We start from the raw sequence: 27,590 nt of genomic DNA on the forward strand, positions 1-27,590 counted from the left end.
CCATAGGACCCCACGTCGAACGCATTTTTCAGTAATCTTTATTACACCCACAATAGACCTGCAACTGCGAGTGACTTATGCTGCGTACGAGCACATACAAAGATACATGCTACCATTCATTTTCAATGGAAGCCAGCGACATGAAGATACAAAGCAACATCCGACGTTTGTAGCTGCTACAAAAGATACAAAGTATTTGTATCTTTCCGTGTGAACGGAGCATTAGATTCAAAATTGAAACTAACCAAATTAGATGAGGCAATAAAATCAGTGAGGTCTCATAAAGTCCCTGATGGCATTACCACTGAGATTTTAAAGAAATGTAGTGATAAACTAGAGCTGCTTCCCTTGGATGTTTATAACGAGTCAAAAGAGCGTGGTACACCTACTCGGATTCAAGCATCAATTTCTCTCCTACTTAAGAGAAACATGACTCCTGCAACACATTTACAGTAGACTTAACTGTCAAGACTATATGAAGGGCATACGTGTATTTTGTTTTAGGGTGTGCTTCCCCTTGTGTAAAGGCCATTGAATGGTCTTGTATGTTTCATTGACCTTATTATTTAAGTACTAGTTAAAAAAGTTACTTACTTTTGGAGTTTGTCATATTCACGTTCAAAGTCTCTTTCAACCTGGAAACAAATTGGAAACATTTTTACCAATTAAAAAAATAAAGAAATCATGTAAACTTCTCACTGGTTACATTATTTAACATGTGGGTTCATTTTAAATGTCTTTCCCTTAAATTAGTGGTTAATCACAACATATGCTAACATGATAATGACAGCGCCCCCCCAACCCTGTCTGAGACCCAACAAACATTGGTTACAGAGGTTACAGAGGTAGCCTGTCTTGTGGTTCTGTGGGACTCTGGATTTAAACACACATTGGCCAAATCAACGAGGGAGGCAGCTGCCAGTTTGTCACCAGCAGGTCATCTATTGGGCTGCTTCTATCCCACTCCATGGTTAAAGCCCTGGACAGCACAGGAAGCAGGGAGGCCAGTCTGACAGTGTCTGTTGGGCCACAGGCCCCATTACACTGGAAGTGGTTTTGTCCAGCAAGGAGAACACCCACTCATTGGCACTTCAAGGCAACCACCTCTGCCCCCTCGCATGGCTCGGACAAATTGGCACCCCACAAGTCTCTCAGCTGAAGCACAACTGATGAGATGATTTAGGCTACTAGATTAATGTAGCTCTAACTACAAGATCTCTACAGACTCCTAAGCATGTTGTTTGTCAGGTAAAGCTAGGGTATTGTTTTACACAAGTAGATTCTGTTAAACGGACTGGTGAACAAAGGACTGGTGACTTACAGTTTTAGAGACAATCTGCTTCTTTGGTTGTCCAATCTTGAATGGAATCCTGAAATGAGAGGAGAAGATTTGACAAATGACAGATAAAACCATTTGACACTGGCTTGCCCTAAAGACTTTTAATGGCTTTGACTGGCATCAGTAGCCTGACGGGTGGGGTATTGGCCTAAGTGAGCAAGCAAGGCATTCGGATGCCACAGACTGTCAATTTGAAGCTGTTAACCCCTGCTTCTCTGGAGTGTGTGGCCAGAACCCTGTGCATTAACTTCCTGTCATCACTCGACACATCTGGCTCCCATTGCAGCCGGATATCACTAATTAGAAGTGGTTGTCCCCTGTGCTCTGTGTGGCTTTTCTGCGGAACCCCCTGCCACCAATCAAACACAGACACACATGCTATATTGTGCAAAAAGCCATAAATCACAATTGTGGTATTTTTAGGCAACTGGGCACCCCTTCAGTCTAAGGTTTACAGCAGACTTGAAACAACAAAGCCAGAGCCACAGCTTGCCTATAAAACAAAACTTGAATCCAAAACTGCAATTCAATAAGAAAACATTTTTTTACAACTCAAAGATGTGTGATTATTACATATAGGGCAACTGCAGGCAGAACAGGCTAAAGTTAAGGTGTACTGTAGTTGTACCTAATTTTCAGAATGGAATCCAAAGTTTTACTCTTAAAATATACAAAACAAACCGACACGCTAGTTACAGATCCCCCATCCCAAGCTGAAGTTTCCTTCTTCTCAGGTGTTTTATACCCCTTCCAAACCATGCTCATCTTTGGGAATCCATGAGAAAGAGAATGCTTGCTTTAGCACCACACATGGCTGCAAGTTGTCATTGATGTGACACTAATAGCCTGAAATCTAAGGTACATGATGGACAGTTGCTGCTGACAGGCTGGGTGAGGCAGCAGCTGCGTCAAAAGAAAGGTGTGTAGACTAATGAGATGGAAAACAGAGGGTGTGAGGAAGAGCTTTATTGTGCAACCTGGGAACAAGTGATGTGTGGGGAAGATCCTTTTGATGACAGCTCAATCATACAACCTAACATGGCCATGTGAGGTTTAAGGATTAATATGAATTACAGGTAAAAGCCTGCTTCCACTGGTGGGAGAGAAAGTCTCTTAGACACTTGCTGCTTATCTTATTTTACATTCATGTGAAAAAAGCGCTCTTTGATTTGTTGGAAATTGTGGAGTGTTGTACATGACTCTACTGTATATAACTCTAGACCTAACATTATTTTCAGTGACTTTCAGATCCAGAAATCACGCTTAGACTTAGAGGACCATACCAGTCTAATTTGGACTTCTAGCCATTAGCAGAGATTGCCCACCTTCAGAAAATGGTATATACTGTACATATTGTGCATTAAGTCGGGCGCTGCAATTATGATGTGCAGCATTTTGTGCAAAACGGGCCACCCCCACAAACTTTGGAAGCCAGTCATAGCCAATCGGAATGGAATATGAGAAATATGACATATGTCTTGATCACATGACTACAGAGATAATGTAGTCAGTGTCTCATGGTGGCGCTATAACAGGCCGATTTGAAAAACTATTGGGAAGAGATTCTTCCTTGGCCAACTGGGAGTGTGCAAAGTTTCCTGTCGATCGGTCCAGCGGTGCTTGTAACATGTTGCGCAAAACGGGCCCCTCCAGCTAAATTTGAAAGCCAATTGTAGTCAATCGGAATAGAATCCGTAAGATCTGACAGAGACATCTTGATCACATGACTACAGATATAAGGTGTACCAATTTGGGTGAGGTTTGGACAAAATCGGTAGTAGCAAAAACTATTTTACCAAAAAAAATCAAAATGGTGTTAATATCGTCAGGTGGAAATAGGCGTGGCATATTTGGGGATTTGCGTAATGATTCAAGGAATGTAGGGGGAAAATGTTGAATGTATGACCTACGGTTCAAGAGTTATAGGCCAAAACGTGAATCGGCCTGTCATAGCGCCACCATGAGGCCGATTTGAAAAATGTCATAGTAATCGTCATGATTTGATGCATTTTGTTCAAAACGGGCTACTCCTGCAAACTTTGGAAGCCAAGTCTTGAGCACAAACATGACTATAGAGATAATGTGAACAGATCTGCGTGATGTTTGGACAAAATCTGTAGAAGTAATATATTAAAAAATAGGTTTTTACTTGGCCTCCAGGGAGTGTGCGTGCACAGTTTCACAGCGATCAGACCAACGGTGCAGGAGATTAGCTGCTCACAGACGGAATGACACACAGACGGACAGGGGCGAAAACATAAGTCTCTTTTTTTTGCGCCAGTCCCTCCCCCTCCCCATCGCACTGTGAATTAGGCTCTGGGTGAAGTCAGTGACATAAGTTCTCTTTTCCCAATATGTAAAATAAAGATATTTGGAAATAATTTCACAAATATTTTTCAAGTTTCAAACTTTTTATTTTCTTTTTCAAATTGTACCAAAACCGAACTGAAACCGTGACCCAAAAAACATGGGATAAAGTTCTGAACCATTGCATACGATTCCTTATGAATGCAACGGTTGCCTTTGAAATTTGGAGACATTCCCTTTGGCAAATTTGGGCAAGGTTTCGGATCAGAGCCCTGTTGACTTCTGTTATGAAATCAAAATTTCAAAAAACATAAAACATATGTGAAAAAACAATTAGTGGAGGTACTTCTGTGGCCTAATGGCAGTGCCAGGGCCTGAATTTCGGTGTGGTACTGCGAGAGCGCATATTGATTCTTGCAAATGTAGTACTTATAATAAAAGGACAATCCCGCACACATTTACAGAGATGTTCATAATATAATCAGAGCCAACCTCAGTACTGGTCACTGGATACCGCTGTATAAACGCACTCCATGCGCTCTCTCTTTCCAGTGTCTGCCTCTATCTACAGGCAGCGAGCCCACCTCTCCCTTCCCTCTCCGCTGGCTATGCTTATTTATACTCCATCATACAGCGAGGTACAGTGCGCACCAAACCGTGCGAGGCACAGCTCTATGGCGATGCATTGTGAGCTTGTAAATCTCTATTTTTTGGCGCAACACCATTGTACAAGGGTATATTGTAAATGATGCATTTATATAACGCTTTTATCCGAAGCGCTTTACATAGATTGTGCATTGCATTCACCCATTCACACACACACTGATGGCGGAGGAAACCATGCAAGGCGCCACCAACCTGCTCATCGGGAGCAATTAGGGGTTCAGTGTCTTGCTAAAGGAACAACACTAACTCTGGGGGAGCCCGGGATCGAACTGGTAACCTTGCGGTTGCCATCCGGCCGCACTCTATCACTGAGCCACTGCCGCCGCAATGAAGTATAAATCAAGCTTAAAGTGTCAAAACATAATTTGAAGGGATCCCGCTCTGTATAAAACACCAGACCAATACATACTGGCGCAAACATTTCTACTTTTCTTTCCTCTTCTCCAAATCTCTCAGTTAGGTCTCTATTTTTCTTCCCCCTTTCTCTGCCTTGTTCTTTAGTTCCTATCTATTTCTGTTTCTGTGAAGTGTAAATGATGTTTTTTATATTATTATTATGGACTTAGAGTATAGAAGTACAGGAGGAAGAGTGAGAGGCTGTGAAATTCCAAATGATGATTTGGGGTGCCATGTCATCTACTGGTGTTGGTCCACTGTTTTATCAAGTCCAGAGTCAACGTAGCGGTCTACCAGGAGATTTTAGAGCATTTCATGCTTGCGACTGCTGACAATCTTATCGAGATGCTGATTTCCTTTTCCAGCAGAACATGGAACCTGCCCAGTGCCAAAACTACTAATAACTGGTGTGCGACCATGGTGTATTACTGTGCTTGATTGGCAAGCCAACTTGCCTGACCTGAACCCCACAGAGAATCTAGGGGTATTGTCAAGACAGAGGAAGAAGAGACACCTGACCTGACCCAATGCAGACAAGCTGAAGGTCGCTATCAGAGCAACCTGGGCTTCCATAAAACCTCTGCAGAGCCACAGGCTGGGGTGCCGATGACCAAGTGGTTAAGGCGTGTCCCACATATGCTTTGATGCCTGACAGTGTCCCGGGTTTGATTTTCTCTCTCTGCTGCATGTCACTCCCCGACCCTCTCCCCGTTTCCTGTCTCTCTCCACTGTACTATCCAATAAATTCAGAAAAGACATAAAACAAATCTTAAAATAAAAACGAAAAAGCAGGCTGATTGCCTCCACGTCACACTGCACTGATGCAGTGATTCATTCAAAAGGAGCCACGACTTAGTATTGAATGCATAATGAACATACTTTTCAGAAGGTAAACATTTCTGTATTATAAATACTTTTTTTGATTGGTCTTGTGTAATATTTAAATATTTTGAGATACTTGAATAATTTAATTTTCATGAGCTGTATGGCGTAAGCATCAAGATTAAAACAACAAAAGGTTTGAAATATTTCACTTTGTGTAATAAATCAAAGATATATTTAAGGGCCTGGGCCGTGGTGTCGCGGTCCAGGCACCCTCGGTTGAAATCCCTTAACTGACAGCGTGTCGCGGGTTCGCGTCCCGTTCCCGACGACCTTTGCTGCGTGTCTTCCCCCATCTCTCTCCCCGTTTCCTGTCAGCCTACTTTCACTGTCCCTCTCCAAATAAAGCTATAAAAAGCCCCGAAAAAAATCTTTAAAAAATATATATATATATATTTAAGTTTCACTTTTTGAATTACATTACGGAAACAAATTAACTTTTCCACCATATTCAAACATTTTTAGATGCACCTGATATATACAGTATGAAAGGTGCACCTTTTTTTTGCATGACATGCACCTTTGCTGCATGTCATCCCCTCTGCCTTTCTCTACTCATTGTCACTTTAAGAGTAAAGCCGAAAATGCCCAAAATCTCAGATAAAGATAGTTTCACTCATGTCATAGTTTTTTGGTGAGCCAACACCATCATGGAAAACTCTTCCGTCACCCACTGAAATTCCTCAGCGCGATCTTGGATGACTCATCTACTTTCAACATTTGCCAGATGACAAGCCTAACTTTACAATGATCACATCAGTCATGATAAAAGACAAATTCGGCTTGTCTGTTAGTCACTTTCAAAAATAAACAATATAGTTAATCTATAGTGAGTGAATGTATGTAAATATGAATGCATATACCAGTAAATATAGTCAGGGAACCAAGACTTTACTTCCTTGAACAGCCATTGATAATCTATGTGAACTCTGTGAAGACAATACTTCCTTGAGATTGTATCAATTATTTCATGGTGGTACATTCATGTTCTGGAAGATGTTCATATAAACCTAACCAACAGAATTACAATGATTAAAGTCACAATATCTGTTTTGTCTACTTTCTCAGTGAGCAGCTCTGGCTATACAAATGTGAATGCTTCCGCCATGACTCCCTTGGGCATGGGAGAACCATGGCTGTGTATATGTAATATATGAAATGTATGTAATATCACAGCCATTCTAAGGCTTCACTAATGCAGACATTTCTGGTGTGAAGTTGCTATAACATAGATAAAATGCAAGACAATCTGTCACATGTTCGGACCACCACAAAGTAGTGATAAGGACAATGTGTTACAGGCAAATATAGCAAAAGAGTGTGATAGTCAGGGAAAAATAATTATGGCAACGAACCAGATGGAGAATTGCCGTGAGAATCATTTCTGATGTTTCCTCACACAGTGATATTTCAGCAGGGTCCGTCACATTTAGAAATATTGGTTACTCTACTTCTGTGAAAGCACATCATCCCATGTCTTACAGTAGGACCTTACCACACGATAGTTACTGTAAGACTATACCTTAGGCTTACAAGCACAAATCTAGGCCTGCTGATGACACATAGTGGAACTCAGAAATCCAACAGGAGTTTCAGGACGTGTGACATCACTGGTTGGACCAAAAAGAAGATCAAACGGTGCATAAGAGCAAGATGGGCTGCATTCATGGCATGCGGCAGATTCCTTAAATGGAGAAACTACTCAGCATTAAAATGGGCAACATAATTCGCTCCTCGCTCCAGGGAGCTGTTGTCACGCTCGCTATCCGCTCATGTTGCTTCCCCCCCCCGCTCCGCTCCCCCCACCCGTTAACAATCATCCCGCTCCGCTTACATGCACTGACTTGAGGCACCAGGTAAGACTTTGGGCCGAAAGCTAGCGCTCAAAATAAAATTAAAATAAAAAAATCACACCCAGTGTGAAGTGGGCGGTGTGTGGTCATCACAACATGACTCACTTAAAAAAAAACATAAAAGTGTTTTTTTTTAAGTCCATACTGCTATTCATAGGGCTGCACATGTGTCATGTGTTTCGCTAGCCAATCACAGTCCTGAATTTGCAAAGTCAGCCAATCACATTACAGCTAGTGGTGATGACACTAGCTGTAATGTGATTGGCTGACTTTGCAAAAGTACAGATTTGCATTGACTGTGGAAGGGTTAGCGTTGTAGACTGCGTTGTAGACTATTGGCCAATCACGGTGCAGGATTGGTCAGTGTCCAAACCTCACTTATAGGGGGCGGTTACACCGCCCCAAAAATAAAAAATAAATTATTTAACTGAAACATACAGTATATATACATAATAAAATTGGCTTAAGCTAGGACCTGCTGCCAGCTGACCAGTGTCACGCTCATGTCACCATGACTCAGCCATAGTTCCCAATGCAGCTACACCCAAATAGGCGCAAACAAATCAGTCAGCTCCATATATGGGCACAAAAGGGGGCATGCCCATATATGGGCATATACTGATGACATCAGCGACCTCAAATGGGCATAAAAGGACTACAGAGATAGGTACAGAGATCTCCATATATGGGCATATTGGTTGTGCAGCGGTGCAACCTTCAACCTCTAGTTAAACAAGGCAAAGTTGTCTTATCCTTCTAGCAACTTCTTCCCTTTTATTCCCAGGAAATATCGGATATGGCCTACATTCAAGGCTAAATAGTTGCAAAACCTCTTTATGACACAGTAAGCACTGTCATAGGAACCACTAGGCATAGTTGAAATCATTTATCTGATCATTGCTCTGACCTAATGGGCTACACGTCACTCTTGTCCAGTCTGCACGTAGGCAAAGACAAAGGAACAGTCTTCTTCACCGGGCCAGATTATGCATCAACGTGGAAGAAGTAATGGCTTTTCCCTAAAATGTTGAAAGTGTATGCCATCAGAGGGGTTAACGCATCACACAAACTAGCATATTCCACGAAGTACAGAGGGCTAGTTGAAGACACTAGGAGTGGAATTGTTCTGACAATGACCCTGGAGTCAATCCTTTCGCGTCATACAAGCAAGTGTACAGGCTCTAGTGGAATGCATCTGTCAGCAGAGCCAATAAAGGGCTCTTTTCACTGGTCTTGCACCCCACTCTTGACCTTGTGTTTGGCCGTGCGTGCTGGTGGACATGTCGCTTGCCAGCCATTGATTGTCTGGCTGAGCCAAGTGACGCTGTCTTGCATATTGTCTACTGGCTGACCATGATACTGAAAATGGGGCAGGATGCAATTCATTTGGATGAAATTATTATAGGGCTGCAGTGCTGCACTATTATGGCTAAATAGATGATCCCATAAATTTTGCTTAATACTGAAATTAAGATTAATTAAATAACACAGTAATTGATATAGATGATTTTTGGTGGAAAGGATGGCTTTATTGTTCCTCTGTGAGCTTGATTGGTGGCTAGACAAATTGACACTTGTGTAATGGTGAAGAAACAAGGGCAAGGTGCAACAGCTGCCCAAATACGATTTTGTATGTGAAAAAATGTAATCATGATTTTTTTTTGTTTTTTTGTTAACTGTGCAGCACTTTCATATAAATGCATTGAAGCAGCAAGCCCTGATACATGACTGTCACATATTATATGACAGTCATGGATGATCTTCTCCCTTTTTGGTCTGTACATCTACATTAACTTTCAGATTTCAAATACAAAGTTCTTACCCCATGGCCACGGATGTTACAATTATGTACGGCCCCTCAGAAGTACCCGTATATTCCCTATTGTTCAATAAAAAGCATTTTAATCCGATCGGTGGCCATTTTCTCCTTACTTTCTCCATATGCTTTTAACTCCGCGACCCGATTGTTTGGGAGGTGTATTGCACTCTGATACATTATAACAACGAGAAATATTTTGGGAAAAATACATTTTAAAAACGAATAATTAAAAACATTTGCGCACGCGAGTGGGGTTCCCAGCTCCACTGTTAGAACTTCATCCTAGGGGGAAACACTGCTAACAGTACGGTGAATTCAGTGATTGACCAATAAGAATGACCCATAAACTAAGACATGTAATAAACATTCTTATTAATGGTTCCAAGTAAAATAGAGCATTATGGACTGTGTGATTTGTGTGGCTTATGAATCCATGTCTAGCCAACCACAACGGATTCTCTCTCTCTCTGTAGCTATAATAATAATATACAACAAACAAAATGAACATGTATAAAAGGTAGATACATGAGCACAACCGCACACCTACATGCGACCTAATTCTTAATCATGGTAGACAATGAACCTTACTGTCTTTCTCCCTCTCTGTCACACACATCACAGACACATACACACAGCACAGTGTCTGTGTGCAGGGACACACGTAGCCACAGAAAATGTGTCTTTGGTGTATGAGCTGACATGAACTAATAAGCTGCACAACATTCAAAATGGCATGTATGAAACCCCCTTAAAAAAATTTATTTAAACTTGAAAACAGTGCCAGTGCGTGCACACTTTTAAAATATGTATTTAAACTTGAAAACAGTGCCAGTGCGTGCACACTTTAAAGCTAGACACTAACAGCATTTCTCGTCATCTTTTACTGTGGCTAACGATTAGTAAACAGCAGGACTTGTTAACTCTTGTGAAGAAGAGGAATACCACCGTGCCTCAGCCAAAACAAGGCAGGTCCGGTGCGTCACAAGAGTGGGACACTGGAGCACCTCGGACATTTAAGCCTCTCTTATTTTAAAAAGGTGCAAGCAAGGGTGACTGACGTTTCGATGTCTACGACATCTTCTTGTTAACTCTTGTATTTGTCCCATTTTGGCATGGTGACCCACATATGTTCTGACCGTCCAATGCAACTAGCAGTTAGTGTGGTAGTTTATGACAGTGATAGTGTAGCTTGCTAAAAATAACAGATTAAGATTTAAGATTAAGATCCCAGATAAATATAATTGAATTTGTATGGCATAAGCATGTGGCTCAGTTCAGTGCAATAGTCTGAGCCCGCCGTTCATTCATGTCGTCTACGTTTTCATTTAACATTGTGCAGATTAACGATTAAATAAACAATTTAAAGCATTAATTGCACAACTCTGCAGTTTTATAACTTATTTCCTATTCCATCAGATTCGTAACTTGCAAACGTTGGTCTAACGAACCAAACGCTAGATTATAAAGTTGTGGAGAGTGGAACCGTTCCACACCAGTGTTGCCAGGTTTTGTGAGAGAAATAAGCAACCAGCACTAGGAAAACAAGCCCAAAAGAAGCAACTTAGGCCACAACAAGTGCACAGTTGTAAGCCTATATACATCATCGACTATTTGAAAATCTACAAGCTCACCACGCGTAGCATGGAGCTTGTATATCTGCTATTATATACAAATAAAATCTAAGGGGTAATAATTACATATTAATTTGGCGGTTCTAGCCTAATAATTACATATTAATTTGGGGTTTCTTCACATTAAATATTTTAGAACCACTGGTTTAAACAACATAATAAGCAACTACACTTTAGAAACAAGCCCACAAAAACCGCGATCACCAATATTTACAGGCAACTTCACAGAAGAACAAGCCCAAAGTCGCTTGTAATAAGCGGACATGGCAATCCTGTTCCACACCAGGAAATAGTCCAACCCGTAGCTTGGGCTACATTGCGTCGCACGAGTGTCGCTTGGGGAAAATGACGACATTTTCGACAGATGAAAGTGTCGACGCGGCACACGTCGACACTCTCGTGTTCGGAACATTACGTCATGTGTGTCGAGTAACACGCCCGTGCTAAGAAACATAGCCATTAGCCTTTAATCCATTTGTCCTACTTACAAGAACAACAACGGCGAAATTCGAGTCTATGCGTTGAGCTAAAACACGCCACAGTGACACCAAAATGTACATAGTAACAAACGCACACTTACCAGCTCATTTTGTGTGGATGTCTGTGATAATTCCAGTTTCGCAGAGTAGTTTTATGTAGTGTCTTCACAGGACTTCATCCCCCTTCTCATTAACATCAACACTCCACACAGGAACAGGAAGCCAAGCCACGAGTGTTTCCTTCCTCAAAGGAAGTTGTTCCGCAGGAATAACAGAACACGATATGAGAATAAACCACTTCACCCACCAATGGAAATCTAGTGAAAAATCATTATTATAGGATATTTAACCACTTACCAAATGGCTGAGAGCCATATGGGGGTATATATGGGGGTATAGTATAGAGTCCCTCAGGGCTCTATACTAGTGTATTTTCTGTTGTTTGTCATGTGGGGAAAACTTTCGCTGAAAATCGTGACTTGAGCTTGTCGATCAGCTATTTTCTTAGCCCTGAAACATGACTGTCATAGACGAGCGTCATGTGAACCATGGCTACTATTTTCTGTGAAAGCTTTCCCCACAGTAAGGGTTTTAAGTGGTTAAGGTAAAGCCAAATGTATATTTCATTGTAGGACTTGCCAGTAAAAAAGACGGATACAACTGATATACAAGCTGATCGTCTACTGATCTGTTCTAAGTGTGTTTTCAATCGTTTGAAGACTTTTATATACTTTGCATCGTACACAAACGTGCCTGTGTGTGTGTGTGTGTGTGTGTGTGTGTGTGTGTGTGTGTGTGTGTGAGTGAGTGAGTGAGTGAGTGAGTGAGTGAGTGAGTGAGTGAGTGAGTGAGTGAGTGAGTGAGTGAGTGAGTGAGTGTGTGTGTGTGTGTGTGTGTGTGTGTGTGTGTGTGTGTGTGTGTGTGTGTGTGTGTGTGTGTTTTGATTCAAGAAAAATAAAAAACAGAAGATAATTGTATCCTTTTCTTTATTCAAGTACTTACATAGAAATAACTAAACAGTTGCATTACAACAAACTGAAGTGCCAAGTAAACAAGGGAGCACATCTCCCCTTCACAAGGATATAGTAAAGTCCATTACAATATTCAGCTCATAAAAGGACCTTATTATAAGGTATAGTAAAACATGAAATAGGCTAAAAACATCCACGACATTTTAAACAAGACCCCGTTTTCTTAAAAGCCAACAGAACATATTCCCAGTGTGTGTTTCCAATTGTCTATTTTTAGCTGTTGAAAGTTTATCCCATTTCACTCGATGTGACTTCTGTTTTCATGCATATAAAGTAACTGACCCACCGCCTTTGGAATCTCAGGGTGGCAGTTTGAAACACTTTCGTGCACATGCAAATCATGAGGATATACTGCAATGAAAAGGAAAACACAAAAAACTGAGTATTGACTCCATCTGAACAGCAGTGCCACCTAGACACATTGACCACATAATCCCTGATGCCACCTTAGTCCACAGGAAGAGATGAGTAGCCCATCATATCTACACAATATTAAAATCTTTCCCCCCAAAAATATTTTTTTGTATGAGTATCTTGAATTGCCTTATTGCCCAAGGCTAACTACAGTTAGACTAAAACAAACAAGTATAGCTAAACATAAACATTTGCCACAAAGCTGCCTTCAGCTTTAAGCTGACTGGGGTTACATCTATGATTTGTTGGTTCTGTGGAGTTTTTATCTCATATTGTATTTGATCATCCAACCCTGCAACCCAATTTGGCACAAAGATGGCTGCTAATGTTGGAACAGATCCAACATGGAGCAGAGAGCTAGGAGGAAGCAAGCTCCTATTTAAGGGCCTGCTTTTGTTATCATAACCATTCAAAAAGAACATTAAAAACATGGAAAAAATAAATTAGGCTAGTATTAAGAAGGGGCTGTTTTGATACATTGAAAAAGTTATTGACATATCAATAACATACTTGACCGTTATCATACCATCATTATTATTCTTAAGACTTTTCAGCAGCCTCTATTTCCATTCATCCACCAAAATGCATTGATGCACAGGATTCAGTGGTTGTGTGTACATCTGTGTGAACCTGTATGTGTGTGTATAATGTCTGTATGTCTGTCTGTCTGTCTGTCTGTCTGTCTGTCTGTCTGTCTGTCTGTCTGTCTGTCTGTCTGTCTGTCTGTCTGAAGGTGTGTGTGTGGGGGGGGGGGGGCAGGGGGGTCATGTACATTTGTAAAATCTATCGTTCACATTCCATTGAAAACTGTCTCAAAACAAAAGAGACAAACACAGTCAGATGATGTGACCGATGATACATTGAGTTTGCAAAGTTGTAATTACATGGCTTCTGGGAAATATTTTGGTGTAGTCTACGCCTAGCTCTGTATCATTCCTTAACACATAGCAAGATAAACACAGTTATCTTTCAATGGAGACCACATTCAATACTATAATTAAAAGCATCCATTGTCACTAGCATGTGTCAAATGAACAGGGCAGACAGACACATCATCTCTTTTTGTAACACTGGACAGATTTTGTTTCTGTTCTATCTATGGTTTTTGGTCAAATAAATTGGGGTTGAACCAGAGCCTCTGTTGATCAGTAGTTAACATCAAATTATACTTGGCAGCGTAAGAATTTATTTAAACTTGAATCTTAGACTTAATAGTATTCTCTCATAGATTTTAAGGCAGATACTATAATTGACTGTACCTACAACAAAATGCTGAAGTAGTGGTATGCTTTAAAGGCTATTAAGACTTTTTTCCATACACAAATTCCAAACTAATCCTTAAACTTTAGCCTATACTAGCCTGATTATTATGTTTTAAGCTATTATTGTTGTGAGATTTGCATTTAACATGGGTGATCCACGGGAGAATAACATCAGGAAATGTTGATGTTTTCATTGTCGTTGCGGTGGAATGGGTTAAATCAAATGTATTTTATTGTACAAACTATTGATATACAGTTAGACGGTACTGTAAGTGTGAACTCTTCAACTCTCTCAAAGTGCAAGGAGGTCTGTTCATTTACCCATGTAGATGAGCTGAGAAAAGAGTTTGAGGCCAAATTAATTGGAAAATAAGTGGATACTTGCCAGGAAGCACAGCACTGAAAACTGGTTTGCCCTGGAAAAGGGGAGCATGGCCTTGGATGCTCATTTGTGAACGTAGGCTAGTCGTCTCAGTGGCCACGCTTTTACTAAACCTCTCATTTGGCCTTTGCATTTGTCAGTCAATATTTCCTCTAACTTTAATTGCACACTGACCATTACAATATTTTCTCCAGCACATGAAACAAAAACAATGCCTCAACAATGTCTCTGTCTGTTCTCTACACTCCTTAACACGGCGAGAACACAGCCAATGGATACAGAGAAATATATTAATTCCACTAAATGGAGATTCAAACTAGATGAGTGGCTCTAGGCAAACTAAAGTATGATTAGTGTCAAATGTTATGTAAATGGTTACTCATTTTAGCCAAATTGTAGGGTATGCAGTATTTTCTCTAATAATGAAGTGTAGAAAAAGCGCAAACAGAAAATAACATAGAGCATACTATAAGTTAAGAACAGTGACAGATTTACCTTTGGGTGATATGTCATTCTAGCCTTGATGGGGTTAACACCTTGGATAGTTTAGTTTCTTGCTTCATTATTGAGCTATTTCAAGAAAATGCCACTCTAACTATCCAGCTAGCAAACAAGCTATTAGAGGTCTTTCTTTCTTTCTTTCTTGTCATTGAGACAAGCCTCTTTAACAAATTAAGTATAAAAGCACAACAAAGAAATATTTCAAAAAAAATTGATTACTTTACTACCAACTTACTACTAGATCAGTTTATAATTTGTCATCCATTCAGGCCACAGTTGTGCATTTACAAAACAATTACACTTTCAGATACAGTACACTAGAGGCTCAGAGGATGTATGTGACCTGAGGTATTTACTCATATCAAGACGAGAATATCGTAGCACTCACATATCAAAATCTCCATTGTCCTTTAATGTCTTTCACTGTAAAGCACAAATAATCAGTCTGCATTCGGTTACTCATAATACAAGTTTTTGAGTGCAGGTAAATGCACATTATAGAAGTGTAATGGGGCTGATATATATTTGTTTATAATGGAGGAGGAGGTTATTGATTATTCTGATTTTGCCCGAAAAGGAAATAGACAAGATGTTGGGGGGGCACATAAACAAAACTGTTTTGTTTATTCAGAGAAAACATTAGTGCTTCCTTGATCCACTTACCACTTTGAAGTGTACAGAAGGTACAAATTATTTTTGAAATGGAAGATAAGACACCTCATTCAGCACTGTCTCAATGCTCCAGACATTTGCAATGACTTGTGACCACAAAATATTCTGTATTACAGTATAACTACATTACAAAAAAGCCTTAAGACATATTCTGCACAAGCATTCAGTCAATTGAAAGTTTGTGTATTCAGCCATTTGTATTTACATAATGTGCATGTAGGCATGCACGAAAAATGCACAATTGAATACTGTATTATGGTGCATTTGACAGTCTGGGTACGAAAGTGTAAGTTCTACCGCTACCTGCATATATATTTGCATACTGTACAAAATAACATCCCCTTACAACTCAGTCTCTCCATATTGTAAAAAGCTGTAAACATGGATTGAGATATTTAATCTTCTCACACAATGTGCTGCTCATGTTTTAGTAATTAAAAATGAAGTAGTTTAAGTATATATTATTTTGCATTGTGTCTAAGTACATGCTTAATACTGTCAATCACAGACAAAAGGCCTTAATCGTGTTGGTTTTTATCCTTATCTCTGCTTTTGCATGTTTTTGATTTACCAGCCAGGCAGACACTGGAGTGTTTTAGTCTTCTTGTCTAAGCTTTCAGTATTTCATTTACGGGTTGGTGGATGTGTGTTCTAAATGTGCTGTGTGGTATAACTGCAACCTAATGAAAATGTAAGACATTTGTGAGCTGTTAAAATAAAATCTTTGAAATGTTATCCTGTAACACTACTCGAAGCCACCATATGAAAATGTAACATAACGTCCAAAAAGCAATGGTGTCTCACAGCTACAGACCACAGGTTGTGTTCGCATACAGGTCATTCACTTAAATAAATTCACTGCAATGTGACCAGAATATATATTCTATGTGATTGACTGTAAATAAATAAGTCTTGGCAAAGACATTGATTGCTGCAAATGGGTTTGTTTTATAGCTATGGTTAACATGACAGGACATTTGTTTGTGTTGTATATCCCCCAAGGAAATCTGATTCAGCCATGAAGTGGATATGGCACAATTGTGTACAGATAACTTTAAATCTCATAAGCAATTTTCAAGCATTTTGGTAGAGTGATATTTCCTTGAAGTCAATGTGTGCACTAGGTTGTTATCGCTGTTATGTTTGGCAAATGTCAGGCACAATAATGAGAACAAGGTTGGCTGTTATCACAATACATTTGGCACATTCTTTTAAGAAAACAACATTCAAATATAAAAAATACCACATTTCAACAAAAACAACAAAAAAGAAGACAGTCAAGTGCCACTAATAAGGTATCCATGACAGTACACAAATATAACCAATTGCACTTTTAAACAACCCAATAATATTAATGCATACATCTCAGACGACTCTCTTCTATCTTGTCTATTTCAACCCCTGTGATGGATTCTGGCATCCTTTCGATTTAGAAATTCTCATCAAATTTTACATTAAAGTGTATTCACCTCCAAAACATATTGATCTGTTGTGGCTTTTTGGACAGAACATGCCAGGGTGCCTCTCTGCTTGCTGGCACTGTGTTAAGTTATAGTATCTCAGGCTCTGCATTACTTGAAGGAGACAAGCATTCTTTCCCCTCCTACTCAATTTAAGGACATCCATCTCAAAATAGAGGAAGGACAAATCAAAAGAGAAAGGGGTGTAAAAGAGAGTAAAAAGTCACCTATTTATCTCATAGTGGACAGGATCCTTTCCTCCTCAGTCTCTTTATGGGGCATAGTGGCGGTCCAGTCTATGCACAGGTAGTGACGGTCATGATGCTGCCACTATTGCCCCCCACACTGCCACAGGAACTGGGGGGAGAGTTGTGGCTGCCAGCTGCCCCACTGCCTTTGTCAGCAGGCTTCTTGTCTTTCTGTTTTAGGTGAACCTTAGCATGTCTCTTGCGCTCGTCACTTCGGGCAAACTTGCGTCCACAGAACTCACAGGAGAAGGGCTTCTCGCCTGTGTGCGTGCGGATGTGTGTGGTCAGGTGGTCGCTCCGGCTGAAGGACCGCATGCATATTCGGCACTGGAAGGGTTTGTGACCCGTGTGGATGCGGAGGTGACGCGTTAGCTCGTCTGAACGCGAGAAGCGTCTGTCACAGTTCTCTGCTGGACAGGCGTGTGGCCGCTCATGCACGGGAGTTTTGCTGGGCCGGTTCGGGTACTTCCTCGGCCGGATGGGTTTGAGTGTCAGAGTCTGTGGAGGTGGGTGGTGCTGCGGGGCATGTTGCTGTCCACCAATGAAACCAGGGTGAATCTGCTGTTTGTCTTTGAACGCTCTGATAGTCTCCAGTGGCGTGATAGGTGGAGGGTTGACCCGTATGGGGTCCATGGACTGGAAGGGCTTGTGCTCCATGACGCCAACGTCCCCCTGGTGATGGAAAAGATTGTAATCGGGTATCATGGAGAAAAGGCTCCCATCCATGGATGGTTTAGAGGCTGAGTGATAGTCATTGCTGGGGTAGCCAAGGGCAGTGCTGGTAGCAGGGCTGTGATGGAACGAGACCTGGTCCTGGTATAGGTCACCACAGGTGGAATAGGCAGGCAGTGGTGGACCATACACTTGCTCCATGTCTGACGTCTGTCCACCCATGCTGGCTGCAGAGGACGTCTGGGTTGTTACCGTACCAGGTGATGGTGAAACGCCCAAGATTCCTGCGCTGACTAAACTAATTATATTGTTATCAGAGCACCATCCAGAGCCACCAATGCCACCTGACGGTGGAGTGTCAAAGGCAAACTTCCCCAGGTAGGTAACAGTCTGTCCACTGCGGTTAGACTGGAAGCTGGATCCATACTGAATCTCTGCTGTTCCTTTCTCACTTCCCATGCCCAGATCCATGATGTTATCTGAATTAAAGGGGGGTAAAACACATAATGTAAACCATTATTTTGCACAGTTGCATAAAACATGACACAGAATGAACACCTGAAAAAGTGATTGTGAAAAAACACACTCTTAAAAACTAAATCTATTACTACATTAAGCTATACTAATATGAACTTGCTTGATTTCAGTGTCAATCCTTGGTTAGTCCGAAATTCAGCTTTGCTGCATATCCCTGTAATAATCCGCCAAAAAGAGATCAAAAATAAAAGTAGTCCAATACAGTTCATAAAGAAAATGTGAGCGCTGTCAGACCTGTAAGTTAACTGACTGACTGCTGCATCTGAGACAGTGGTGTGTGTCTCTCTCTCTCAGATCCCACAAGCTCTCATAAATCAAGACCTAAACACCCCCTTTGATCCAGTCATTGTGTCCCACTGGAGGACAGCCAAACTCAATGGCTAGATCTTATTCCTTTCACAGCAGGACAGATTATGAGGCAGACAGCACTTAGACCACGATCACGGGTTCAAAAAGTATTCGCACCAAAGAAAGATAAGAAATGAATAAGGAAATACATTTGAAAAAATATAAGAAAATAAGTGCAAATTCAACTGACAAGACCTTCCTGTCAGTATTCTCTGTCAATGTAGTGATGTGACCATTTTGCAGCATTTGCCATAATGCTTTTATCATAATGCAAGCATTACATGAACTTTTCTGGTATTTTTTCTGTTATATTTTACAGCTAATCTGAAAGCGTTCAAATGAATTTATTCCATATCAAATACAGAAATGATTTGCATGAGCCTTTATGGTGTTTATATACTGTTATGCATGGTTGTTTTGAGAAGACATCAACAGTCCATAAAACAGTCCTTACAAACTGCAAGAAATTACACTGTATTCAGTATTCAATAGCCTATTGGTAATTAATGTCTGTTTTCCACAATGCACAAGATAAGGAGCACAAAATTACAAAGACTATAGCTTATTTTGGCATAATTTTGCTTTAGATAAAACCTGAGCTAACATTAATGTATCTACTAAATATACATATAGGCCATACTTTGATTTGGTGGACATTTCAGATGAATTGATTAGCATATAATAATGTGATGATCTTTTATTATTATTATTACGTCAACAAGGAACACCTGCATCATATGTGTAACACCAAGACTTGGTACTTTTTAAATTCTACATAGCCTATTTTGTCATTTAAAATGTAAAGCTTAACAGTCTGTGCATAATTAAATGTAACAATGACAATGCTGCAGTTAAAATAGGCTGCTGCAACATAGTGGACGCTTAACTGTAGCGTGTTAAACCAACATTGTTCCATATTTTCAGTTTGGACCTATATATGAAATATGTTTATAGCCTACTATTATTCTAAAAGGAGCCTATCACTAATGTAAAATGTCTAGGCCTATTTAATTTAGAAACGTAGATTTTACATAGATTTTGTTTAAATCCTCATTCAGAGTATCAGCACATTTTCTCATCAAAAAGGAAAGAAGTGTAGCCTATATTTTCAGGCTCGGAGAGAATTGTGATCGAGGGGTAGCCTATCCCACACCGCAAGGGTATTTTCAATTAGTCTAATCAGCCTATAAAATGATTGTTATCCTCAACACTGACCCATCACCTCAGAAGCAAAAGGTGAGACTATGCAACAAGTACCTATAATTGATTTAACGTCAACCCGTGACACTGAGATTAATACGTAGAAGTCTATTATTAGGCCTACATTAAATTGCAATAACAATTACAATATAATAGACTAATATAGACAAAGTGTTAAAGACATTTAAAATGTGCTCAGGTTCCGCAACGTTGGCAATATAGTGAGTGAATGTAAAAAGGTACACGGGCCTAATAACAGAAAGAACTGCGGCGACACACGCCTACAGAAGCAGACTGGACATTTTTATAGACGTTAATAAAATTATGAATGAAAACCTCTGTCTGAAGAAGCCTATTGAGACTGTCTTGCTCTGACAATAGGCTACACCAGGGTCATCAATAGCCTACACTATAGGCCGTTTAACCTTTATTTTCGCATAGATTCCAATTAGGATCAATATAGGCATATTTATAGTAGAAAACAACAATTTATTTCACAACCTTTTAAACGTGTCATTTCGACTTCTCTGGGTTTCAATAAATGTGTAAACCACTAATAGGCCTAATAGACAACTGTTGTTCAACTTATAATATCTAACCACTCACGGGGCATTAAAAAAAGTTTGTGTTAGTTACAGCAGTTGACATTACAGGTTAAAATCCGTGTCACTTAAAACGTACATACTTTTGATCACAGCTTGGTAACTTAACTTCACCCCATATAAGCCTATTCAAATTAAGAATGTATCTAGAGTTGTCCTTAAAAGTATATATTAGGTGAATGAATCTAATGTAGGCTTGCTGAGCGTCACAGCCGAGCGCTAACAGGTGCCGGGGCAGAGGAGAGGAGAGGAGCGCACCGACCTCCACACAACTGTTGCCTGGTCCGCAGGCTCCACATCAACGGTTCTCAAACTTAACATTTCAAGGTCCCCCCTTAACTGACAGTGTACAAATGGAACCAAATGGACCCGTTAGGGTCCATTTGGTTCTATTCGTATACTGTCAGAGTTACAGCCTTGTAAGGGTCCATTTAGAACCCCCAAAAGGAACCCGGAGAGTCCCTGGAATCCACTTTGAGAACCACTGCTGCTTTATACATAGAAAGTACTTTGAATGACTTCCACACAAAATGAAAAAATTAAAAGGGGGAAATAAAGCCGTCAAAGTCCTTACCTGTATTCATCTGTGAATAATGGTTAATAGAATCCGTACTGGTGAATATGTGATTCATGGACGTCGGGATCTCCTCTTCGGGGTAGAGACTGTCGACGGGAATCGTGTTTATTAAGCTGCTCATGGTAAGAGGGAGCTTGTCCGCCAGTTTCCCTGTCATAGCACTTATTCTAGTCAGACATGGATGATGACAGCGGACAGGTATCCAAACAGTTGCAACAGTGTTCTCAAGCAGTGCTGATGGTAGTGGTGGTGATGGTGGTGATGATGGTGATGATGATGGTGGTGATCAGTCATAAGAGAGAGGAGCAGGAATCCTGTGTTGTATCCAAGTTCCCTGGTAGATTCTCTGGTATCCTTGTCGTTAAAACAGAGCTGTGTTGTTATTAGACTAAAACCAGTGCGTGAGTGACAACTGTTGGTCTGCTTGTGGAGAGAATATGAAGTCTGTGATGATGAATCAACTGTATATACGGTGTGGTGGTGTTGGCTGTACGAGAGAGCAGCGCTACTTGCTCTATTGGAGCCTGATAGGGGACTCCAGCTTGCCATGTATTAAATAGGGGGGTGGAACATTCGCGTGACGTAGATGACCATTTATGGATAGGCTACACAAAGCGAGGCAGGCAGTCCACCGACCACAGCACGTCAGCCCCGTGGAAACCAGAAGCGATCGGAGCAGCGGTCCGTGCATGAGCCTGCTGCACCGTGACCGGGTTCAACTTTTCAAGTTAAAATGTTTAAAGTTACAATTATGTGTATAGGTTCACCTGTCCATCAACTGTCTAGCTCGGTGGTTACCAAACGTTTTAGCTCGAGACCCAAAAAGAGAAATTTGATGTCTGCTCAGCACCCGTCCCAAACTAGTGAAAATAGCAGATCTACAAGCTCACACTAGTGACACTACTTCTTAAAAGTATGTTTTCCCCTCTAATTAATTAACTTTTTCTTTTATGGAATTCTTTTGAAAAAAAAACGTTGGAATTGTTTTTTAACTTATGGAAATTGTCTATAATAGGACATAAAATAAAGGGGTAGGCTATTTACTCGCGACCCATACAAATTGGTCGGCGACCCACATATGGTTCTCGACCCACTGTTGGCGAAACGGTCTAGCTATGCTCTGCTATTAGAGTGGAACCGAAACAAATATGAATTAAATCAAAATAATAAATGCTTGTAGCCTATGCCCAGTGTAACTTCTATAAGCATATAGCCTATAGCCTACTACAACTAGGCTACCACAGTTTATGGAGTGCTTTAGGTGAACGTTTCATACCACAACGACAAATACTACCACTGTCAAGTTCAAGCTGAGTCTGAGAGGGAGAGACACGGGGAGACGAGGAGGGGGCGTCACCACAGCAATAAACCCTAATGTAAGCAATAATGGCCTTAAAAATAAGCTGCCATAATGTTGATTCAAATTCTTAGGTTGAGCAAGTTAATTCACGTTTCTACTTTTGTCTTTATACTGCCAGCCTATTATTCGAATCCACGTTGATCCCCCCAAAAAACAATAACTTTATATTTAAGTTAACAACATAGGCCTACTCGTGCATGGAGTTTTAACCGTCCTGTATTGCAGAACATTGGTTTAAAACTGTCATGCAGCAACACTGGCTGACAAAGAGCGTAATTGACGGAGTTAATCACTTGTAAATATTGCAAAGCGCTTCGTAAATCCACCGGCTCGCTTTGACTTCAAGCGCCAAGTGGCCGCTGAAGTGGAAGCTCCATATTAGGTAGTAATCCGGCGACGCCCCTAAATGTCTGTATTTGGTTAGCAAAGTTCCGGTTAAACTGGTAGTGGAAAAGTGATCGGAACCCACAGCCGTTTAAAGGAATCACAAAGAAAGAAGGACAACGCGTCATGGGTCTCTTCTCTTCGCACTCATTTACCAGCTTGTAAGAAAACACCTTATCTGTGTATTAGCAGGGGTCTTCAGGGGGTCTAACAGGGGGTCCGGGACTCCCTAGGGGGGCTCCAAATCTTTGTGTGATTCTGAGGGAGTGAGGGGAACATTAGTTAAACATTGTAGACATTGTATGTAGAGGGAAAAAAGCTAACCAAGAAGTACAGCGCCAACGTCAAGTTTATTATTGAGGCTTTAAGTGGTTAAATGTCTGATAATTACACATTAACATGAATTAATAGAGAAGCCAATGTAAAAAAAAAAAAAAAAAACATTAATTTGTACAACATTGATTTTAGTGCTGTAAAACAAGTCTATGTGAAATCTATGGAAACATTTAATCTGCACCAGTTTTATACAATGTAGTGGGTGTCCCTGCTTCATCTTTCTCTCAGCTAAGGGGTCCTTGGCCTGAATAACATTGAAGACTCCTGGTGTACTAAAGGCTACCTGATAAATAGTCTATATTTAACTGTTTTGGTAGGCTCCAAACAAATTAAGTGCTTACATGCAAGCATATGGGTATTGGCTTGGCATCATCATATTTTTCATTATCATCAGTGGTAAAACATTGCATTCCTAGTTCCATTTTGGCCAATCCTGCAAAACCGATTTCTTGCAGTTACAAAACTAACAAGACTTGAGACCTGAGAAATTAATAATACCTCAATGAACCAAAACTGAGAACAGAGTGTGTGGGAGAATGAGTCTGAATCATGTTTTGTGTTTAGGGGGCATACGCAAACACAATATGGTGGGATCTCATACTGTATAGTCTCATTGCCATAGGCAAATATGTTTATACAGTAAGTGTGTGTGCACATGTCTAATGGATGTAATTAATTATTGCATACACTACTACTATATTGTCTTGAGATGACCTTTCAGGGTCTCCAGATTATCCTGATATTATTTCATTAATATCAGAATATGCCCCCGGGTCTCATTCAAGTACCAGGCAGGCAGTGACTTTAGTGACCCCACACTATCAGTGGTTCTCAGACTGGGGTCCAGGGACCCCCAGGGGTGCTTGAGGGGGTTCCAGGGGATCCCCAGCAAAATGTGTTTGTAGCATCATAAACAGTGTAACCAGTTTAATAATAATCTGCTATTTGAAAATAATCTTCAAGCTCACAACATCTGATGTCAAGTTGATGGCATCAATTTTAGTCCAAATGTAGAGGGAAGGTGCGACAGTGGATCTGAGATTATGAAAGTGAAAAATATTCACAAACATTTTCTAAATCAAAAATATATAAAGTAGGCCTGAGGCGGTCCGGGCACCTAGGCTTTAAAAAAGTAGCCTGACAGTGCATCGCAGGTTCGAGTCCCGTTCCCGATGAACTTTACTGCATGTCTCTCCCCATCTCTCTCTTTTTTTTTTTTTTTTTTAACGTTTTGTTTATTCATTTTTGTTATTTTACATACTCATAGGTAGTACAGACACTTATAAGTAACTAAGCAAATAAACAGAGTATCTCCAAACAGTGAGAGTAAGATATAAACAACATCCAAACAAAACAAAACAAAAAACTCTCCCCATCTCTCTCTCCCTGTTTCCTGTCCATCTCCACTTTCCACTACAAATAAAGGCACAAAAGATATTGAAAAAATTATATATATATATATATATATATATATATATATATATATATATATATATATATATATATATATATATATATATATATATATATATATATATATATATATATATATATATATATATATATATATATATATATCAAGTATTCAGGGATTTACTTTCTTGGCATTGCAGTGAGCACATCGGTCCAGTGGACAGACTAACAGTGGCCCCTAGGAGCCACAATGTTGTCTAACCCTAACCCACTTCAAGGAGAGGTGAAGGAGAGGAGATAATAATAGCCTGTAAAAACAAAAGTAGTTCTAACTTTGCTGTCAAACCTAATGGGTAATATTAGCATGTGCATATTTATAGTAGCACCGATTGACAAATTCCATTGCAGCTCCTATACAAATGGCTGCCTTGATTGTCACATTTGGAGATAGCATCACAAGGGCCTTATTTATGTACAATCACTGCGGTCACTTTCCTCATGGGAACCCTTTGTATGGCTTTGTGAATGGAAAGTGGCCCAGCCCAGCTGGAACCATGCTACCTGTTGCAGGGCCTGTTTCCTCGACTGTGAGATGTGGTGCTGCCACATGGGAGGGAGGCTTCCAATGACTGTACATAGGGTGATGTCGTTACATCACTTTGACTACAGCTACAGCATTCTGGCTCCTTTGCATATGGGGATTCCGTGGAAACAAATGGCTTGTCCTAGATGGATATCTGACTCATTTTAATGAACACAGCGGAAAAAACATGCACACATGGATATATAATCAAATTAGTTTGTGTCTTTTTTTTCCCAAGCTTCAAAAGTGGCAGTGCAAATGATTGTTCCTCATTATTGCAAGTAAATACAATGCAATTGGGATCCATCTAGTATTTCTTTATTTGTGAACATTTGATATCCTTTTTTGAATCAAAGGGGTAGGGTACGATCATACAGTTTTAGTTAAGTAACTTAATAATATGAAATAAAAATGTCCTTTAAGGCTGGTCAGTGGCTGGGATTCACAATCAACTTCGGCTTTGGTAACACTTAAGACTCATTTCTGGGAAGGTGGCATGGTATATAAATTGAGAGGTCAATTAACATCCAGGCTGTGACCTTTCAACCTTTTACTCTGTTGTAATTTTGTGAAGTTACTGCGCTTATACATCCACTAATTAATAACTAATGGATGTATATAATCCATCCATTAATAATCCAAATTAAGGTTTTTGCACTCAATAATGTCTGATGAGTAGTTATACAGTATATATATATATACAAAATATTGAGTTATTTTTTGTCAGACCACAATCTTTTAAGGAATAATGAGTTGACAACACTTTACTGTTAGGTCCAATGTGATGGATGCCAGCTGAATTAGTGTATGCTAGAGTAGCAGAGAGTAGCTCTATTCTTGTTATCTGACGTATATCTTTTATTTCTCCACACTGAACAATAGGAAAATAATAAAAACAAAAAAACATAATAATAATAACAATAATGATAATAATTTAATACATACCTGATAAAATGTCAGTGGTCATAAGGTATCAGGCGGAAAAAAATCTGTTTGAATTCCTCTTCAGACAAGAGTGTACATTAGGTTTAAATCTCCAGGTGGAGTGAACTGTGCTGGATCTCTGCAATCAGTCAAACCTGTAGGACAATGCCAGGCTGTTGGGGTCAAATGCACAGTAAATAAATGTGCAATGTGTTCAGAGGACCATACTGTTGACATGCATTTAACAGATGTCACATTCAAACCCATTTTGCCACGCTTCAGAACAAGAGCTGAACTTGTGGAGGTGGGGGGGAATAGGAGGGGGGGGGGGGGGGGGGGGGGGCTTAAAAGAAATCATTTTGCACTTCTTACAATTGACAGAAAGATATTTGGAGACTTGAGTCATTATGCATATTAGATCACTTGGTACGGTTAGGCAACTGAATTGATTATACAAATTCCTTTTAATTAATGTTAGTTTGAATAAATTAAGGAAATATTAAATGCTTTTCTCATATCACCAAGGGATCCAACAAGTATTTTTTTCTTTAAAGGAATGCAATATACTGCGCACGCCGCACACTTGAACTACAGCTGTCAGTTTTTCATAATCGTAAATACATCAACTCTCCTGATAATTGGTGTAGAATAAACATACTAAGGAAGCTGGAAGAGTGGCAACACCCAGCTGTTTTGGCAGCATTATCTGTGAGCTATGAGAAAAATAATGCACTTTGTGTTTGCAGATAAATAACTTGGCATCCTATTAGTGAAGTGATAGATTCAAGTAGGTGGTTTTGGAAGAATAGTCTCCCACTTGGCGTACTGTGCACTGAGTGCCATGTTGCGGAATTATACTCTACTTGCCAATTGTTAATAATCTCATTTTATAAACGATGTGAGCAAACCAATGCCAAGTGAGAAACTCCAACTGACAGATATACCACACTTCTTTAAAAAGCGAACGGATTGTCTTAAAGGACCATAATGCCATCAATACCTGTCATTGTCTATTCACAGCTTCAGCCACATATTGCGCATGAAAATAAACCACATTTCCTGTTAATGGCTTTATTTTTAGATGTATCGTTTGTTTACATCTTCTATATAGTCATTACAATGATGATGAACGTTTGAATTTGGTTTACAAATCAATCCCTCAATGCATACTTTAAAATGCATTTAAATGCAATGCTACCATAACTAAATTTGGTGTGTTTCCTATCTCAAGCAAGTCCCAGGTCTCTGCAAGTTGGTTTTCAAACTGAAATAAATGAAATCCAGTGGCTGCCTCAAAAATCAAACGGTATGC

At 40.0% G+C, this 27,590-nt stretch overlaps 2 protein-coding genes across 2 annotated transcripts in view; both read right to left on the minus strand.

The window, feature by feature from the left end:
• bin3 (bridging integrator 3) overlaps positions 1-11,595 on the minus strand; it is a 41,230-nt gene extending 29,635 nt beyond the window's left edge. The window contains exons 1-3 of the mRNA XM_084056217.1: positions 11,474-11,595; positions 1,322-1,370; positions 595-635 (exon numbers count right to left, since the gene is read on the minus strand). Of these exons, the coding sequence (XP_083912343.1) occupies positions 595-635; positions 1,322-1,370; positions 11,474-11,481 (98 nt within the window). The 5' untranslated portion in view covers positions 11,482-11,595. The remainder of the gene's footprint in view (positions 1-594; positions 636-1,321; positions 1,371-11,473) is intronic.
• Positions 11,596-12,355: 760 nt separating this feature from the next.
• Positions 12,356-21,760, minus strand: egr3 (early growth response 3). The gene is made up of 2 exons (XM_084055804.1): positions 21,276-21,760; positions 12,356-18,493 (listed from the first exon to the last, which is right to left on the minus strand). The coding sequence occupies exons 1-2, from the start codon at positions 21,433-21,435 to the stop codon at positions 17,391-17,393; spliced, it is 1,263 nt and encodes a 420-aa protein (XP_083911930.1). The 5' UTR covers positions 21,436-21,760; the 3' UTR covers positions 12,356-17,390.
• Positions 21,761-27,590: the final 5,830 nt, after the last annotated feature.

This window comes from Gymnoscopelus microlampas (assembly GCF_963454915.1).
Source record: "Gymnoscopelus microlampas genome assembly, chromosome: 4".
Classification (NCBI taxonomy): domain Eukaryota; kingdom Metazoa; phylum Chordata; class Actinopteri; order Myctophiformes; family Myctophidae; genus Gymnoscopelus; species Gymnoscopelus microlampas.

Bases quoted from the DNA above. Each gene is read 5' to 3' on its own strand.
- egr3 (XM_084055804.1), bottom strand. From the start codon at position 21,435: ATGACAGGGAAACTGGCGGACAAGCTCCCTCTTACCATGAGCAGCTTA. The intron at 18,494-21,275 runs GTAAGGACTTTG...CCTTTAATTCAG, and splicing joins TTATTCACAGATGAATACAG to ATAACATCATGGATCTGGGC.